This window comes from Rhinolophus hipposideros, assembly GCF_964194185.1.
Source record: "Rhinolophus hipposideros genome assembly, chromosome: 2".
Lineage (NCBI taxonomy): Eukaryota > Metazoa > Chordata > Mammalia > Chiroptera > Rhinolophidae > Rhinolophus > Rhinolophus hipposideros.
Window position 1 is genome coordinate 9,459,483 of NC_138048.1, and position 16,504 is coordinate 9,475,986.

The following is a 16,504-nucleotide window of genomic DNA, read 5'->3' on the forward strand; positions in this document are numbered from 1 at the left end:
TCACATCAATTCTCTGTCTCTTTAGAGCTAGGCAGCTGTATATCCCTGCCTTTATTTGTTTCTCATTTCACTTAATGCTCTGAAAGAAATCAAGAGATGTCTAAAGAAGTCCATGATAATCAATTGTAAGACATCTATTTATGTTTGAAGAACACAGGAGATCTGTTCTTCCATATATATAATCTAGTCCTAGATGTGTGGTATAGACTTGTTGATTTATGTTTGTTGAAGTTGAGGGTCTTTATGACAGAGCACTTACTTCCTCATATCAAGACCGTTTCCTGTCCTACAGGTTTTGAATGCGCAGAGAGCAGGATACAAAGCAGCCATAGTTCACAATGTTGATTCTGATGACCTCATTAGCATGGGATCCAACGACAGTAAGTACAGGTATCACTTCTCTTCTCTCCTGTTTGACAGATCTTTTCGAACTAAAGCTTAGCAGGATTTCTCTTCTCTCGTGTTCTGTTTAAAAAGCAAAATTACTTCTTTGTTGGAAAGATATTCCCAAATTTTAACCTCCTTGGGACAACTTTATTCACAATAGGAGTAGAATTGACTTCTTATTTGAACAGTTAGCAATTTTTTTTGTTTGTTTTTTTGTCTATATGTTTCATTTTAGATGTATTGATATTTTGGTGAAAACCAAAGCTTTAAATAGAGATAAACATATGGAGTTCAGGATGCCATAGAAGAATTTTTGTGATTTAGTTAAATGTTCACAAGATTAAATTTTAGGATATGAGGATATACAAAATAGCTACAGTATTCTTGTGGAATTTCAAAGCCACATGCTTGTTAATTTCTTTATATTTTAATGTTCTAGCTGGTTAAACCATCATAATTGTAAAATGCCTAAGTACCCTTAAGAGGTTCTAGCATTTCACAAAAGTTTGACAACCACTGCTTGGAAATTAGATGAGTTGATGAAGGGATTTTACTTACCAAATAAACTAGTAATGTTGGAATTGCAGATTTAACATATTTTTCTTCTCCTTTAACTATCTCCCTTAAAAAAATTGATTATCCTACATGATATGCCTCAAGTCAGTAACTATTGTCACCTGTATACATTACTGGCAAAATGGAAAGTATACACACTTTAGAAATAGGCCGGAATACAAATTCAAACTCCCACTTGTATTAGCTATATAACTTTGAGCAAGTTACTTAAACTTTGTGTGTTTTGCTGAAGGCTGAGCCCAGGGGTTAGCTACCCTCAAGACCTTCTCAAGGGTTTTGGGTTGCACAAACTTTAGTATTTGTGAACTATTTACGCTTTTGTCATGTTTTTTCCCTATAAAAATTTTGCAAGCTGGAAGTGTTAGTTCTCTTTAACTCCTATGTCTGTTTATAAAATCTTCTTGTGATAATCATATCAGTTCCTAAGAAAACGTGCTAAATATTAACCGTAGCACCTAACCATATAATCCTATTGCCATGAAAATGTTCCAACTCAATTGTACATATCAGAGATTGCTCAGAATTTTGGTTCTTGATGTAATTGCTTGGATTACTGTGATATTTTGCTCCATCCTTGCATATGTGTGTGAACATTCCATATTTCCAAAGAGAAATGTAAAGATCTGTATCATTTTTCATCTCTGCTGTTGCTGGTAGAGAAGAGGAAAACATGGATTGATTATTAAAAAAGGCATGTAGGTGTTCCTCTTTTCCAGGCTTAGTCCATACCCACAGGAACTGCACACGTTCTTCTCTAAGAGCAGAGGTCCTAAACTCTGGGAACAAAAGGAAGTTTTAAAGCCCCTTGCTGCCAACATTTCATACAAGGAACGTGTCTGCTTTTGTTTCAGCTAGGACATAGGATGGGTTGACTTAGGGAGCCAATAACATTTGTCTTCTTTAGGAGGCAGCAGAATGTGATGGGGAAAACAACTTCAGAACCAGGAAATGTGGGTTTATTACAGGCTATTTGATAGATGAATTCATCTGTGCCCTTGGGAAAGATATTTAACCTTTTTAGGCCCTTTGTTTTCACCTGTAAAAGTGTGAATAATTTTAATTTTTGTCTGGTCTGACAAGACTATGAAGATCATAAGAGCAGGTACATGAGACAAGTATACACTGCCACACAGTATTATCATGATATCATAGACAAATTGTAATTTAATTGGCCAGTCCCGACCTCCCCAGATTCCTACATCCCATTGCCTGTTTGATATCTCCACTTGATGGCCTAACAGGTATTTCAAATTTAATGTTTTAGTTACTGTATTCTTCACTTCTGACTAGTTCTTTTCATGGTTTCTGTGTCCTGTTTTATGCTTGCTATCTCTTTGTTGAAGTTCTCACGAAGTTCCTTGAACATCCTTATAGCCATTGTTTTGAACGTTGTATCTGGTAGTTTGTTTGCCTCCTTTTCGTTGAGTTATTTCTCTGGAGTTTTCTCCTGTTCTTTCGTTTGGGATGTATTTCTTTGTTTCCTCTTTTTGGCTGCCTCTCTGTGTTTGTTTCTAGGTAGATGTGCTACATCTCCCAGTCTTGGCCAGGTGGCCTTACGTAGTAGGTGTCCTGGGGGACCTTGGTACAGTCTCCCTGGTTACCTGTGCTGGGTGCTCCAGGAGTGTCCCTTGTGTGGGTTGTATGTGCCCTCCTGTTATAGTTGAGCTATGATTGCTATTGGCACATGAATGGGTGGGATTGACCCTCAGGCTGATTGGCTGTGGGATTTGGCCACGTTCACAGCTTACTGGCTGCTGTGCTGGGGCTTACCCCATGGAGCAGGATTAGCCCCGGTGGGCTCCAGTGCCTGCTGAGACCACCCTTTCTGTGTGCCACTTGTGGGGCTAATTTGGTGGTGGTCTGCTGTGGTCTGAAGCCAACCTCCAGGTATGTTGGTTCTGGGGCCTCTTGGGAGGAGCTCTGGTTCAGGCACTGGTCACCCACTGTCTGTGACAGGCTGAAGACCACCTGGTAGGAGCTACAAAACGATCCGCAGCGGGTTGCTCCCTGTACTAAACCTAGAGGCACATGGGAATGACCACACTGAGAACTGAGGACTGTTGCCACTAGTACCAGGCTTAGTGTAACTCTGCAAAAAGCCAAGACACCGTGAGTCCTGCTGCCACCTGGCAGGTCCTGTAAGGCTCGTCTGCTGATAAAGCCTAGTGTGGTATGTGAGTTGAGTGATGCAGGGTCTCGGAGTTACCAGGGTGGGACAAGTGGTGTTCACCAGGTTAATGTAGATTCTGGTTTGGTGCCAATGCTGAGCCTGGAGTGACTCAGTAAAAGTCTCAGAGCACACCAACACCAGCTGCCACCCACCTAGGGCCCACGGACCCCTGATAGTTGTACAAGAAAGAATGCAGTGCTGGCGGAGCTGGCTGCTCACAGAGAAAGTGCTTCTGGTGTTGGGCAAGTTGGGTGGGGCGGGGCCTCAGGGAGTCATGAAGGTGGAGTGAGCGGACCACCAAGCCAATGCAGATTCAAATTTGGCTGTGTAGGGGAGGGTTCAACCCAGGAAAGATGGCGCCTGCCTGCCTTGTAGTAGTATCCCACACAGGGAAAATGGCAACTGTCCCTTTGCTCCTTGCTCTAAAGCCACACAACTCAGTCTTTTCCCATATGTCTCTGAAGCCCCCTGAGTCACTGCCTTCACTGGTGCCCAGGGTGAGTATCTGTGAGTGAGTGAGTCTGTGCATGTGCAGTTTAAGAGGGTGTCTGGGTTTCTCGCAGCCTTCCATCCCACCCAGACAGTTGGAATCGCCACCATTTTTCACAGCCAGATATTGTAGGGGTGTCTCTTCCTAGAACAAGTACTCCAGTAAGAGTACTAGGGAGCCTGGTGTGGGGCTGGGGTCCCTCCCTCCTCAGGGGGAAACCTATGGCTGAGGTATCTCTCCCAATTTTCACCTGCTACACGGAGGTTCAGGGCCAGCCCGTTCTGTGTCTCCATCTCTCCTACCACTCTTGATGTGGCTTCTTCTTTATATCCTTAACTATAAAATTTCTGTTCCACTAGACATCAGATAGTTCTCCAGGTTGATAGTGCAATAATTTAGTTGTAATTTTAATATGGTCACCAAAGGAAGCAAGCACAATGTTTACCTACTCCACCATCTTGGATCTCAAAATTTAGTGTTTTTAAAGTCTTTTGTGAACTAGAACATGTTTGGTTTTTGTTTTCAGTAGTTAAATAATATTTCAGAGTCTCCAGTATGGCTACTCATTTGCATATATCATTTCCCCCGTTTTTCATAATCTTCTGACTAAAGTGAGGATATCATAAGTCAAAGAAGTTATGTTACCTCCAATAATCATAAGCCAGTAGTTAGCAACCCCAAAATTTCTCCTCGAGTTTATCAGAATATTTTCATGAAAGAGTAAAACATTCATTTTACAAAGGGTATATAATTTCAAGTTTTAATTATCAAGTAAATTAAATTTTAAACTATGTCGTAGAGTAACATCTCTTAGCAAGACAGAAAATATCTTTTTTAAATAAATGATTATATCAATACCTCTGCAGCTATTAAAAATGAGGAGATGGTTCTTTACTGATATGGCAGATTATCTGAAGTGTATATTGAGTGGAAAAAAAGCTTTTTTTTCATTACTATGTGATCCCATTGATATAAAAATAAATTTTTTATTGATCCCATTGATATAAAAGTAGTTGTTAAATGTTCCTTTACTAGCCATTTTGGTTCCTGCCCTTCTGGGACTTATATGATTTGTGTGTGTGTGTGTATGTGTGTGTGTGTGTGTGTGTGTAGAGGGGGAGAGAATATGAGTGGGAATGAATGATTGATTATATTTGCATAAAACAAAACCATCTGGAAGTAAAAAAAATGTACTCTACAAAGGATACCAAGATTTTAAAACGTTAAAGCTTGTCTTTATAAGATTAAAGAAATACACGTCAGCGTTTGCTGAGGTGGGGCAGTAGTTGACTATAAAGGGGCAGGAGGAAATTTTGGGGGGGTGAGTGATAGAACATTCTGTATATTGGTTACATAATTACATGTATTTGTTGAAACTTACAGAACTATTTATTCAAATGAAACCTTTGTCTTTGGATGGGAAAGATTATGATTATTCTGTTGTCTTCTTATATAGCCCCTCCCCTTTTGAATAAATAATGAATATGCATTTTTAAAAGAAATTTAGAACAAAGTTATTGTGAAAAGTATAACAAAAAACAGTCTTTCTCTTAAGCCAAATCTGTTAAATTAACTCACATTGAAAATGAGGCTACTTTTTCTATCGCAACATGAGGATCATTTTTCTCTTCCTGAGTGAGTAATAGGTAATTTTTACAGAGGGTTTTTTTTTTTGGTTTGTTTTTTCTTCCTTTCTTTTTTTTTTTTTTGACATTTGGTTTTGGTTTTGTAATATAGGTAAGAGTCAAGTTTCTTAAGATACCAGTCAAAACACAAAACTTTACCATGAACTCCAGGCTTAGGAGGAAGTAGAAATTTACCCAGCTTTCCTAGCCTGTGCCCTTTCTCACTTGCCATTCAGCCCTTTCACTCTGGAAAGCTTTAGATGTGTGGTGTCATTTTTCAGACTGTTGTAAAGTGGTCTTTTCTTGCATTCTTTGGCTTAGACCTCTCCTGAGAATGGGTATGTACAAAAAGCTTTTTCACTTTTTCATTTAGGAATTAAGTGTAGAAAGAAAACTTTAAATTTCTTTCTCTTCTTCCTTTTCTGATAGTTAATTGTGTCTATAGAGGAATAAATCAAATGGAAATATTAAGAATAATTACCCAATCTCAAGGGACTATTGAGATATTATAGTAATGTATCTATGTAGAATATTAGCTGTCATTATAAATATAATGTTTCTCAGCCCCTTTGAGGACTATAAATCTGAAAATCATAAACTATGAATTCAAGTTGATTGTAATTGTTTCCAGTTGTGTTTGTTGCTATTATGAAGAGAAAAATGCATATTCAATATTTATTTAAAAGGGCATACAAGAAGAAAACAGAACAATCATAATCCTTCCCATCCAAAGACAAAGATTTTATTTGAATAAGTAATTCTATAAGTTTCAACAAATACATATAATTATGTAACCACCTCCACAATCAAGATACAGAATGTTCTATACCCACCCCCAAAATTTCCTCCTGCCCCTTTATAGTCAACTACTGCCCCACATCAGCAACCACTGATGTGTATTTCTTTAATCTTATAAAGACAATTTGTAGTGTTTTAAAATCTTGGTATCCTTTGTAGAGTACATTTTTTTTTTACTTCCAGAAGGGCAGGAATCAAAATGGCTAGTAAAGGAATATTTAACAACTACTTTTATATCAATGGGATCAATAAAAAATTTATTTTTATATCAATGGGATCATATAGTAATGAAAAAAAAGTAAGCTTTTTTTCCACTCAATATACACTTCAGATAATCTGTCATATCAGTAAAGATCCGTTTCATCATTTTTAATAGCTGCAGAGGTATTGATATAATCATTTATTTAAAAAAGATATTTTCTGTCTTGCTAAGAGATGTTACTCTACGACATAGTTTAAAATTTAATTTACTTGATAATCAAAACTTGAAATTATATACCCTTTGTAAAATGAATGTTTTGCTCTTATATGAAGATATTCTGATAAACTCGAGGAGAAATTTTGGGGTTGCTAACTACTACTGGCTTAATGATTATTGGAGGTAACATAACTTCTTTGACTTATGATATCCTCACTTTAGTCAGAAGATTATGAAAATGGGGGGAGATGATATATGCAAATATGAGTAGCCATACTGGAGACTGAAACATTATTTAACTACTGAAAGCCATCAATTTAGAACAGTTATTGTGAGAAATACAACAAAAAAGTCTTTCTCTAAAGCCAAATCTGTTAAATTAATTCATAGCTGAAAATGAGGGTGCTTTTTATGTTGATTGTACATAAAGTATAGGCTTTTTTGAATAATTTCATTATTGTTTTATACAGTTGATGTGCTAAAGAAAATTGACATACCGTCTGTCTTTATTGGTGAATCATCAGCTAATTCCCTGAAAGATGAATTCACATATGAAAAAGGGTAAGTAATGGAAATAATCATGTAGACTAAAATTTTCTTTATAGTAGGTTACAATTAGATATTAGTTGTAATCAAAGTTCTGTTTTAGAATGAACTCTGTTGTGCTGATTTATCTCTTAAGTCATTATGATTTTAAGATTTACTATATTGTACTATTTCCTCTGTGTATGATTGCGCATTAAAAGTGTATTCCTGCTAAAGAGCTTAAGGCACCAATGTTACTAAAAAGATACAACTTTTTCTTTTATAGTTTAATCAAACTATTGGTATTTAGAAACAATGTGATATATATGTATGTGACACTTCATTAAAACATTGGTATTTTATTAAAAAGAAATTTGTTATTTTATAAATCCAAAACACAGTGTGTTAAGTGACTGCTTTTAGAGACAAAAAGTTTGTTTGCAAGTTTAAAAAGAGTGATTTGGAATGAAAACTTCTATATGGAATTTCTCTCCAGAATCTCATTATCAAGGTAATATATAGACTGATACCAACTTAAGGCACAGCTCTCTCATCTAATATATAAAACACTGCAAGCAATACTTCAGAGCTTCTTCCGTGAAACAGATTCCCAAAACGTAGGGAGCAGGAACAGGCTTTCGACGAAGAAGAACAATAAAAACAATAATAAAAGCAGTAACGTTTATTGAGTATTTAGCAAATGCCAGGCACCCATGAAACCAAGACTTTTACATTTGTTATCCATTTAATTCTCACAACAACACTCTACTCTAGAGGTTATTATAATCTCTTGTTATCTACATTTGCTGAAAGAGGAAACTGGCACAATGAAATTTAATTCTAATTGTTTAGGGGGAATAAATCCATGAATATTTGAGTTTAAAATGCATAAAAAGAGGGAAAGGTTTTCTGTTTCCTGTTTTTGCCATTTTCCCTATTCAGTTTTGATATTTAAAATACCACTCATATATTATATGCTTAGCACATCTTTAAGTTAGGGGACATAATTTTGGATGTTGTATTAAAAGTAGTCAAGACGCTATTTTGTCAGCCATGTTTGCGTAGTTGATAGAGGGGGTAGAAATCATATTTGCTATTACCTCAGTATTGTTCCCTCATTTAGAAAAATTCTGTATATTTTAATATGTATTTTAAATACTCTTGTTTTTAATTGTAAAATCGTACACTTTTAATTAAAAAGTAATACATAACATGCTGGTAAAATATGGAACAATTCAGAAATATAAAGCATTTAAATGAAATCTTCTATAATGCTCTTCTATAACAACAGCTACTGTTTTAAGAAAGTTTTTAATGTTTTCCCCATATTTGAATACTCACATTAATTAATGATAATGTGCTCATAAAATAGAACCATAAAATACATAGTGTTTTGTAATATGCTTTATTTACTTAATATTTACACCCTTTCCATGTTAGTACAAGTCCACAAATTTCCTTATCCCAGCTTTGGGGACAGATGTATTGTGGATTTGAAAATTTTTCAGATTTTTAAAAGTTAATTAACATTCCAAATAGGATTTGAGGGAGCTTCTCATAATCAAACAAATTATATATATCTGCAATGAATGTATGAGTATGTTATGTCAGTTCAGTTTAAATTGACTGTGAAATGAATTGCAAGCATTATTTTAAAAGCTTTTTAGGTTTCAAAATTAGGCATAAGGGAATGTAGACCTCTACATACAAATCTGCCTCATACATCTGATGGCCGGCCTGCCTGCCTGCCTGCCTGCCTACCTACTTACCTACCTACCTACCCACTCATTAATTTATTCTTTTTGTTATGGAAACTTTCAAACATACTTAAAACCAGAGAGATGAGTGTAATGAATCTTATTCAGTTTCAAAATTATCAACTCATGGCCAGTTTTGTTTGGACTGTCTACCCTCTAGCCCTATCTCACCTCCCTTTCTTCCCCACACCATGATTAGTTTGAAGCAAGTCCCAGATAGCCCATCATTTTAATGTAAATATCTTAGAATATATCACTAGAAAATAAGATTATGTAAAATATAACCACATTATTCTTATTATACCTTTTCTTGAAAAAAGTAAACATTAATTGAATATCAAAACATTGCAGTGGTCAGATTTTCCCAACTGTCTGAAATCCTTGTTTTTTTTTTTTTAAGTATTCCAAATGTGCATACATTGAAATGGTTTTTATGTCTTAAGTTTTAATCTGTCCTGTAAATTTTACCACAGTCTGGACTTTTCGATTGAGTCTTTGGGGTATTGTCTAGAATATTCCTTTGTTACTTATTTTCCCTGTAAATTGCTAATTAGATCTCGAGGTTTGTTCCAATTCAAGTGTTATTTGGGGGCTGGGAGGCACAATATTTGTTTCTCTCTTCGTGATGTTAGCATTCATTGATAATCATTGCCTAGATCCATTAGTTCTTTAGGATTTACAAGTAATTTAATTTTATAATTCCTTCTTCATTTATTAGCTAAAATCCTTCTATAAAGAAAACTTGCACCGTATCAGTTATTTGATTATGTTGATGTACAGTCTGTTTAGGAAAAACAGGGTAAACACTTGATTCTTTCCATTTCTTTACTGTTTTTCAAAATGATTTGGATCACTAGTATCTCCAAAGATGATTTAATGTGTGTATTTAAAGTATCATAGCAAAGTCATGAGTTAAAGCCTATTTAATATGCTTCAGTTGTTGCAGTTATTGTCTTTATTGGTGTTCACATTGTACCATTTCAGACTTCTTCAAGTTAATCCTGGTTTCTTTTGATAGGAATCTTAGGAGCTTTTGATTGCTCCTTTTTTATGACAAGATGTTCCAGGCCTATCTTGTTCTTTTCCTCCCCCGAACCCGGAACGTCATTTCTTCAAGGAGCTCTGGTTCCTTTTAATTGGATATGGTATTTAGAAACCAGGGATGATCATTGCTCCTGGCTTTGTCATTATTTCTAGGGCTTTTCAGTGGACAGACCTGCGAAATATGTATGTTTTTAAAGATACAATAAATCATGAGTGTGCATACTGTTATTTCCAATTTAAATTCAGGGCTATAGGATTTTTACTTTACTCTGTTGATCTTACATCTGTATTTTATTTTTCTGCGCTTGAAGACACGAATATAATTATTTATTTATTTTTAAATTACACAGACTCAGAAGAACAATACCAACACTACTATGAACACTTTTAAAAAACAGTTCTTTCTCTGCTTAAGACATATCATACTAAATCATGTTTTAAAGATGTGAAATAATTTTTGCATGTGCTGAATCTGTCAACTGGAAACACAAGTCTGTTTGATGATACGTTTTACGTTTCGATTTTGGGGGTTACTTTTTACTCCCGTGTGACTTTTATAATTATATATAAACTTAAAGTCAAAATCAACAAAACAATGCATATACAGACAAGTTCAGCTTCTATTTAAGTATTATCCACCTTGTCCCTCCTGTGCCATTCTCACCTTATAAGTAACAATTTTTAAAAGTTTTAGTTTATTCTTTATTTTAAAAAAAGTTATAAGCAAATACCTATCTCTTCTCTGCCAACTTCTGTTCTCAATACTAAATATTATTCCCCATCTTTTTTTAAAATTAAAGTTTATTGGGTGACAATAATTAGTAAAGTTACATAGGTTTCAAGTGTGCAATTCTATAATATATCATCTATATATCACATTGTGTGTTCACCACCCAGAGTCAGTTGTCCTTCCATCAACATATATTTGACCCCATTTACCCTCTTCTACCACCCACCTCCCCCCTTACCCTCTGATAACCAAAAAACTGTTGTCTATGTCTATGAGTTTTTGTTTATTTTTTTGTCTTGTTCCTTTGAGGTGTCTTTTTTTTTCTTAACAGTATATCCTGGAGATCACACAATATGAGTAGATTGATAGTTTTTATTACTTTTTACCTCCTGCATAGAACTCCATTTTGTACATGGGCCACAGTTCAATCAGCCAGTCCCCTATTACTGAACGTTGGAATTATTCACAGCCTTTTGCTGTTGTAAATAGTGCTATAGTGAATAACCTTATGTAGAAGTCTTTTTGTGTTTTTGCTACTATACCTTTGGAATAGATTCCTAGAAGTGTGATTGCTTGGTCAGAGTTTAAATGTATATGTATTTTTGCTAGATATTGCCAAATTCCCATTCATAGGCTATGTCAACAGTATATGAAAGTATCTCTTTTCCCAAAGTCTCATCAACCAGGTATGTTGTCAGATTTTCTCATTTTTACTGATCAGATAGGTGAGAAATGGTATCCTCTTGTAGTTTTAATGTGTTTTTGTTATTCTGAGCAAATTTGAGCATCTAATGCATAAGAGCTATTTGCATGTCATTTTCTATGAACAGTTTATCTTTAGCCCATTTTTCTTATTACTACCTTGTTTGTAATTTTCTCTATTTTAGAAGTTCTTTATTGTTTAGGTATGTTAACCATTTGTTTGTGATATATTACAAGTACTTTTTCAGAACTTGTTACTTTAATTTTACTTACCTGTTGCTGTTTTAGTATAGTCAAATGTATTAATGTTTTCCTTTGAGCTGCTTAGGAGTTTCCACTTCTCAGTTACAAAGGAATTTATCCACATTTACACTTGTATGTTTTCATTTTTAATATTAAATCTATGGCTCATTTGTATTTATCTTTTATATGGCTTGGGGAAATATCTCATTGTATCTTTTTCCAAATAACCATCGAGTTATTCAGACACTACTCCTTGAAATATTCATCGCTTTACTCTATTTGAGATGCTGCCATATTTCCACACATAACTGAATTTCCTATTCTTTATCTCATGTCTGCTAATACCACACTGGTTTTCATTACAGGGTTTTATAATATGCATTAGTATCGGATAGGGCTGGTTCCCCCACTCCCACTCCTCTTTTTTAGTTTTTTCAAAGCTACTCTTGCTTGTTTGTTCTTTCAAAAAAATTTTACAACTTTATTGAGCTATATTTCACATACTATAAAATTTACTTATCTAAAATATGCAATTCAGTGATATAGATATATTTACAGAGTTGTACAGCCATCATCACATAATTTTTCCAACACCTCAAAAAGAAACCATGTATATATTTGCGGTCATCTGCTATTCCCCACTTCCGCTCTTCCCCACTTCCTCTTCCCCCAAGCCAGCGCCAGGCAACTACAAATCTACTTTTCATCTTTATGGGTTTATCTTTTCTGATCATTGCACATAAATGGAATCATACAATATATGGTCTTTTCTGATTGGATTTTTTTCACTTTGCATAATGTTTTCAAGATTCAGCCATGTTGTAGCTTTATTCTTTTCCTTTTTTTTTTTTTTTTTTTTCTGTATGGACAACATACCACATTTTGATTATCCATTCACCAGCCAATGGATATTTAGCTTCTTTCCACATTTTGGCTATTATGAATAATGCTGCTACGAACATTTGTGTTCCAAGTTTTGTGTGTACATATGTTTTCATTTCTCTTAGGTTTATACTTAGAATGGAATTGTAGGTTTATATGGTAACTCTGTGTTTAGCTTTTTGAGGAACTGCCAGACTGCTTTCCAGAAAGAGTGCCTGTACAATTTTATATTCCCACCAGTAATGTATAAGTGTTCTAATTTCTTCTTCCAAAGGAATTTAATAAGCAACTTGTCTGGCTCCAGAAAAACCTGATTTTATTTTTATTGGAATTACATTATATTTATAAATTAGGAAGAATTGACATTTTTAGAATGTTAAATGTCCTTATCTGAGAACATGGTATGCCCTTCCATTTGTTCAATTCTTTTATGTACTCAGGAGGCATATTTTTAGTCTAAAGCCTATGTGAGATAAAACATTGCTTGTGTTTATTTATGACTAGATATTTTATTCTTTGCTATTGTAAATGGGATTGATGCTTTTATTATATCTGTTAACTGGATTTTATTTGTAAATTATGAAAGTTTATTTTCATATACTGATTTTATAACCTACAGTTTGACTAAATTCTCTTTTACTGTTGGTAATATTTCCGTTGCCAATAGGAATAGTTTTATCTTTTCCTTTCTAATCCTTATGCATCGAATTTGTTTTTCTTATTTAGCCATACTGGCCAGTACCTTCAACACCATGTTAAATAGTAATGGAGACAGTAGGCGTCTTTGTCTTGTTCCTCACTTTGGTGAGAAAGCTTCTTCTTTCCTCTGTTTTTTTTATCATATTAAAGTATCCATCAATTTCTGTCTTATTGTACTTAATTCTTTTTAACTGCTGTTCATTCTTTTAACTACTGTTCAAAAGATAGTATAATAGTCCATTGTTTACCTATACCTTCATTTACATAACCAGGAAAGCCACTGGTTATAAGCATGGGCTCTGGAATCAGACTTGTGTGGATTCTAATCCTGGCTTCCATCAGTTCTTAGGTGTGTGACCGTCAACAAAAAATGATCATATCTGGGCCTTAGTCTCCCTCATCTTTAAAAATAATGCAGCATTGCTGTGAGGATTAAACACCTTAATCCAATCCCTAAGGACTACCTGGTACATATTAAATGTTTCATAAATGTGAGCTCTTACTTCCTTCTCCCAATTTTTGTCTCCTTCAGAGAGTGCTATAACAATATCCTTGATCACACATCATATGCGGTTGTACAAATGTTTCTTTATCAAAAAGCACTTGCAACTGGAATTGCGGGAGTAGAACAGTTTTAAACTTCAGTAAACAATTATCATATTGCCCTCCAAAAAGTGTGAATCATTTATATTTCCACCAACATATTGGGAAAGCCAATGTTTTTTCTCTACTCTTGCCAATTATATATATATATAATGTCTTTTTGATTACTTACCACTCTGATAAGAAGAAAACTCATTGGTTAAATTAGCATTTCTTTATTCAGAGAGAACACTTTTGTAAACTCTTTGGTGTCTTTTCTCATTTTGGCCTTTTTAAAAATTGAACTCTACAAGCATTTCACTTTTTAGTAGGAAAGATAACATATTGGATGACATACAGCTTTTGACAATTGTAGGCAGAGGGGAGGATTGTTTTTGATCATTATGAACAGCGAGGTGCACTGGAGATATTGCTGGGCTGTTGCCTGTAAGGGGTCGTTTAATCTTCAGGGACCTATTTTCTCTTTTGAAAATGAGGAGCTAGAACAAAGAATCCTTGAAGTTCCTTTCAACTCTACACTCTCCATCTTCTCTCTCACATTAAGGACTCTAATTATTCATATTTTGTCCCTAGCACCAGGCACAGTGGCTGCATCGAGGCACCAGTAACTGCTGGGGAGCTTAAACTGCTGTTGTGCCACCTCAGGACTCCTCAGCAAGACAGGGCACTGTGCTGGCAGCAAAACAGGGTGTGCCGCAAATGGGGACACAGGACCGAGCAAATGGGCCTGTCTGGTAGGCGACGTAGAATGTTTGGTGAGGTAGCTTTGAGCTTTGTTCTGAAGGGGGCAGATTCAGGCAAGTGGTCCCCAGAAACAGTGAGGCATCCAGCAGGTGGGCTCATTACCAGTCACTGCCTGGAAGGTTGGTTTATGGGAAGGAGGGCTTTCGTACATGGTGTATATTCTCGGTAGTTTGGCTACAGCTCTTTGATCCAGATGGTGGGGGTTGGATATCAAAACAGACACCAAGGCAAGATCTCCTGTGTCAACAGAGGGATTGGGAAATTAGACGGGTTACTGTTACAAAGTTTAGGCCTAGACACCTGGTTTGAAATTAGCCTGGGAACTCATGGGAAGGAGAGTAAGACACTATATCCTGGGTTGCCTAGGTCTCTACTTCAGTTATCAAATCTTAGCTGCAGAGCTCATGGACTGTACGGTATGGAGGGTAGACATGGAGGGCGTGTGTAAGATACTAAGGCTGTTTAAGTAGCTCCTTTTTCAAATACAGATTGATGTGGGATTAGGACCGGGATGAATCTGCATCCTCAGCTGTGGGAGCCTGGACAGAGGGAATGGAAACACAGCTTGAGGCCAGGTGGTCTGCTGTAGTTCTCACCCCGCGTCATCACTGTCACCCTGTCATGATTAGCAGTTTGGTTAAGATGCAGCAGTATATTGAACACATTTGGCTTTTGATTTAATGTGCTAAAAACCGTCTTAATAGTAGACTCTTTAAAAGTCCTCATAATACATCTCGACCGTAAACTAAAATGGCTTGAGAAATAACAAGCAAGCATTAATAGGACATACAGAACATTGGATTTAGAACCTAGGCCTCTGAATCTTAACATGCTTACTAGAAAACTCTGAAATTGATTCCATTGCTGTGGTTACACACACAGGAAGTTTCCAATAAAGTCTCTTAATTCTAGCTCACTGAGTCTTCCTGCTTTGTTCTTTTAGCTTCTCTCACCAAGCCGTTCCATTCATTTCTGAGCAAGCCTGGGACGTGTCTCCTAGAACGGTGTTTATTTGTTTATCTCATTCAGGCCAAATGTGCCTTAGGAAGTCATTAACATCAAAGGAGAAGAAAAACAATATAAGACATGTGAGTTCTGCTGTTCCTGAGATATTTAGGTGCTACATTGGGTTGAATTTCGGATATGCAGTCGTCTGGTTTCTGAACCCCCACCAGCCTTAACGGACAGCAGGTTGGTGGGGGGAGGCTGCCGAGGGCCAGCGCCTCAAGGAAAGGCTGCCACATACAGTGGCCCACCCTTACCGTTACGTCTCTCAGCGCTGGCGTGGGGCCGTTTCGGAGGCTTTGTGCCAAGAGCAGTGACAGTATTTGCAGAGCTGGCCTCATGCCATCTCTGGTATTAAATAGAGCAGCCCAGGCCCTGCTTTTCTCTTTTTACACTGGTGATGTATCACTTTAGTATTTTGTGTAAAGATACAAAAATGCATGTTTATCGTCCCTTATTCTGTTGGAAAGTGATTGAAGTAAAAAGCTACTTTTATTCTAGCAATCTTAGCCGTTTTGGAGGATATTTAAATTATTGGGGAAAAATTCCTGGTACGTATTTTGGTTTTGTTTCTGGAGAAGCTTGATAGAGTTTCTTGGATGTGCAATAATAAATAATAGCATGAAGACTTAAAAATCGCTTTGGAGTAGAAGTCATTTGCTTTCATGTACTGTGGTGTCCTAAGCATCTCTATATGGGAAGGGAGTCAACCAATTTTTATTTTCTTCTATAAAATTGAGAATTTTTGTTTTACATTTAATCCTGTGTTCTGAAGTACCTGGCTTTGCTACCTAAAATACCACCCAGCAGTGGGTAGCAGACTAGTGTCGCTGGTACCGTGTGAGTCATGTAGCTTAGTCGTACGATGGAAAAATCAGTCATATTACTGACCAATATACAGAACCTTCCATAGACTTAGGATGTTTTCTATGCAGGATTTTGCTGCCGTGTAAAATTTGCTCACACAACACAAATAGCATGCCTATTCTGATCCCAGTTTCATTTCATGAGTCCCTGTCAGTATTTATAATAGTAATACCACAGTTACAATAGCATGGTTAATAACAAAGGGAAACGAGGCAGGAAGCATTCTCTACCCCTCCCCT

General features: G+C 36.0%; 1 protein-coding gene across 7 annotated transcripts in view; it reads left to right on the forward strand.

The window, feature by feature from the left end:
* The window catches only part of RNF13 (ring finger protein 13), a 124,525-nt gene that overhangs the window by 80,503 nt on the left and 27,518 nt on the right, over positions 1-16,504 (forward strand). For 4 of the 7 annotated variants that reach the window (XM_081026497.1, XM_081026499.1, XM_081026498.1 and 1 more), the window contains 2 exons: positions 293-380; positions 6,935-7,025. In XM_081026497.1, the coding sequence (XP_080882623.1) occupies positions 293-380; positions 6,935-7,025 (179 nt within the window). Of the gene's footprint in view, positions 1-292; positions 391-6,934; positions 7,026-16,504 lie in introns of all 7 variants that reach the window. The other 3 variants (XM_081026501.1, XM_081026502.1, XM_081026503.1) reach the window with 1 other exon arrangement.